At 41.4% G+C, this 3,165-nt stretch overlaps 1 protein-coding gene across 1 annotated transcript in view; it reads left to right on the forward strand.

Moving 5' to 3' along the window:
* The window catches only part of MAOB (monoamine oxidase B), a 138,259-nt gene that overhangs the window by 119,640 nt on the left and 15,454 nt on the right, over positions 1 to 3,165 (forward strand). Inside the window, exons 11-12 of the mRNA XM_012642795.1 lie at positions 2,275 to 2,481; positions 3,085 to 3,147. Of these exons, the coding sequence (XP_012498249.1) occupies positions 2,275 to 2,481; positions 3,085 to 3,147 (270 nt within the window). The remainder of the gene's footprint in view (positions 1 to 2,274; positions 2,482 to 3,084; positions 3,148 to 3,165) is intronic.

Below are 3,165 nucleotides of genomic sequence, written 5' to 3' on the forward strand. Positions count from 1 at the left end.
TAGGAAGACAATTTCCACAAGTGGAGGGATGATGACAAGTGCAGGGAAACTATTTCTTTGTCTGCTTAAAATTAATTCTTGGTTTTTACATTTTTATATTCTAATTGTTAGCATGATTAGTTCTCTAAGCCTTTGTTCTCTCTTCTAATATTTCACTCTAGGGTTTGGCCAGAACTCCCAGAGGTCTCCAGTTGGGGTTAGTTTCCTCTGTGAAAAATGGAGAAAATAAATCCAGCTTCTCTTGCAGGGGATGCTTCCTGAATCCCCTTAGGCTCTTGATAATTCCAGATTTATTTCACGTATCTTTATCAGTATACTCATGTAGATGCTTCTTGACATACAATGGGGTTACAGACTGATGAACCCATCCTAAGTTGAAAATATTGTAAGTTGAAAATGAACTTAATACACCTAACCTATTGAACATCACATCTTAGCCTAGCCTAGTCTACCTTAAATGTGCTCAAAAACACTTACATTAGCCTACAGTTGGGCAAAATCATCTAATGCAAAACCTGCTTTATAATAAAGTGTTGAATATCTCATGTAATTTATTGAATACCGTACTGAAACTGAAAAACAGAATTGTTGTGTGGGTACTCTAATTTCGGTTTCTACTGAATGTGAATCACTTTTGTACCAGTGTAAAGTTGAAAAATTGTAAGTCAGTGACCATCTGTTTTCTATAATATCTTTTCTTATATTTTCTTCTCCTTTTTTTTTTTTTTCTTGATGACTGTGATCATGACAGTCAAAGGAAAAGCCACCAATTCAGGCTGGCCTGTTTGGTTTTCTAATAAAAGGCCCAGAGGTGTACCATGTTGACTAAGATGGAGCAAGGGTGTTAGCTCTTGATAACCCTTTTCTGATATAGTGGAAACCTGGGATGGGATAAGTAATGGCACATTGACAGTGTTTTCCTTATGGTATTTTTGTTGGAGTAACAACAAACTGCTCCTCTTTCAGGCCAAGTGCTATGACACTTCTGTCCCTTGCATAGCATGTGGGCACTCTACTAACTAATGATGATGATACAACAGGCAAAGCATTTTGGATAAAAACAGAGACCGACATCTGGTAGACCTGGTTCAAATCCTGGCTGTTCTATTTTGTAGCAGTGTGGCTCTTGGCAAATCACTCACTGTACATTTCTCTGAGCTTCACTTTTTTCATGTGTAAAATGAGAAAATGATAATAATAGCTGTGTCATAAAGTTCTTAAAAAGACTGAATAAATAATTCAGTAGAGAGAAGAAGTATAACTAGGTGGTTAAGCCTATGAGTTCTAGAGTCACATTGCCTGGGTTCAAATACCAGCTCTGCCACTTCCTGTCTGTGACCTAGAGCAAATTAATTTGTTGTTTGTTAGGTTGACTCTGAAACAATGATTAGCAGACAGGATATATATTAGAGTGTGCCCTTGGGATTGACACCTGTGGAAGTGGGGACAGGAAGCAAGAGTGGGCAGAGGGAGAAGTTGGGCTATGATGCAGTTCCAGTGAATACCTCAGCTGACCCTGCAGGGAGCTCTGGAATTAGAATGGCCCTTCAGAGTGGTCTCAAGTTGGGGCTTGGAGCTCAGGTCTTTATAGCCCATGATGATTAGTCACTGGATACGATTGCTGCTGGGAAGAGGTATGTCCTAGGGTGAGGTAGTTTTCTTCAGTGGAGGCAATCTCCAAAGTGAGTGGACATCAGAAGGCCATCTTCCAGCAGCACTCTTACCAGCTGGGAATAAGTCTTCCATTCTTGAAGAGGATCTGGGTGGTGCATCACAATGTCTACCACAGTCTACCTCCATATTCTCACCAGGAAAATGGGAATAATGATAGTACTGACCTCACAAAGTTGTGGTGAGGATTAATTCATTTAGATTAATGCATTTACTGATGGAAAAGGTTGTAGAAATCTGTGGATGATCCCCTTTTAGAGATGGGGAAGCCAGAGTTCAGTGAGAGGAAGTGATTTGCCAAGTTCATTGGTGGAATAACCAGGTAGGGAATTGGGAGCACATGTCATCTTGCCCAGAACTGGTAAGCTGTAAAGGGAGCCATACATAACGATACATAACTGGGCTCATATAGTCCCTCATTTCATGTAGATGAAGCAAATACATATTTTACCTCCATTGATGTCAGGTTTTTTTACCTGTAAGCTCATGGTGCAAGAGTGGACTTTGGTTTTTACTCCATTTTGTCTGTCAGGGATCACGCAAGAGCCAGAGGGATCTAATGAACATTACTCCAAAATTGCCAAGGTCCTCCTTGATGTCTAGAAGCTGAGGAAATTGACCAGCTTTGGTCTTTGTGGGAAAGCTCTTCTCTGGCTCTCTGAGACTGACCACTTTTACCTCTTTGCTTTTGTTTCAAGGGTACTACGCCAACCAGTGGGCAGGATTTATTTCGCAGGCACGGAGACTGCCACACACTGGAGTGGCTACATGGAGGGGGCTGTGGAGGCCGGGGAGAGAGCGGCCCGAGAGGTAGGGCTTGGGGTCACGGGCTGTGGGGGAAGAGGCAACTGATGGGCTTGACATGCAGATCAAAGATGTCTGAGATCCCAGAGACAAACTCTCCTCGGTAACCCCCATCTGGAGACCCATGAAACACCATTTTAACAGCAATCTCAGGCGAACACCTTAACCCAAAAGTAATAATGAAAATATCTAACCTGTCACCCAAGATAAAAAGAGCCCATGGAGCAAAAAATGACTATGGCTATACTTGAGAGTTACCTACATCTTATGTTATAGAGCCAAACATGTTTCTATTAGGACTCAGAATTCATTCATTCATTCATTCATTTCACAAGAAAGATTTCCAGACCATTCCTCTTATCTCATCCCTGTTAAGGCACGTTCACAACTATTAAAATTTATAGTAAGCCTATGGTTGGGACCTCTTATACTATACGTGAAAGACCTTTTGGAGCTTTTAAAGGTTGAGTGGACTGCTCTGGCCTTTATGTTGGTGTTTTTCATGTATACTCCAAGGTAAAGAGATAGTCCGAGTCCTTTATTTAGAGAGCAGAGTAGGAGAAAGATGGTGTCAATTCTGCTATTTGCCAAGATACTCTTTCATTTCAGGTCCTGCATGCCATGGGGAAGATTCCAGAGGATGAAATCTGGCAGTCAGAACCAGAGTCTGTGGTAGGCTATATTTTATTT

The sequence above is a fragment of the Propithecus coquereli genome, unplaced genomic scaffold, assembly GCF_000956105.1.
Source record: "Propithecus coquereli isolate 6110/MARCELLA unplaced genomic scaffold, Pcoq_1.0 Scaffold188, whole genome shotgun sequence".
Classification (NCBI taxonomy): Eukaryota; Metazoa; Chordata; class Mammalia; order Primates; family Indriidae; genus Propithecus; species Propithecus coquereli.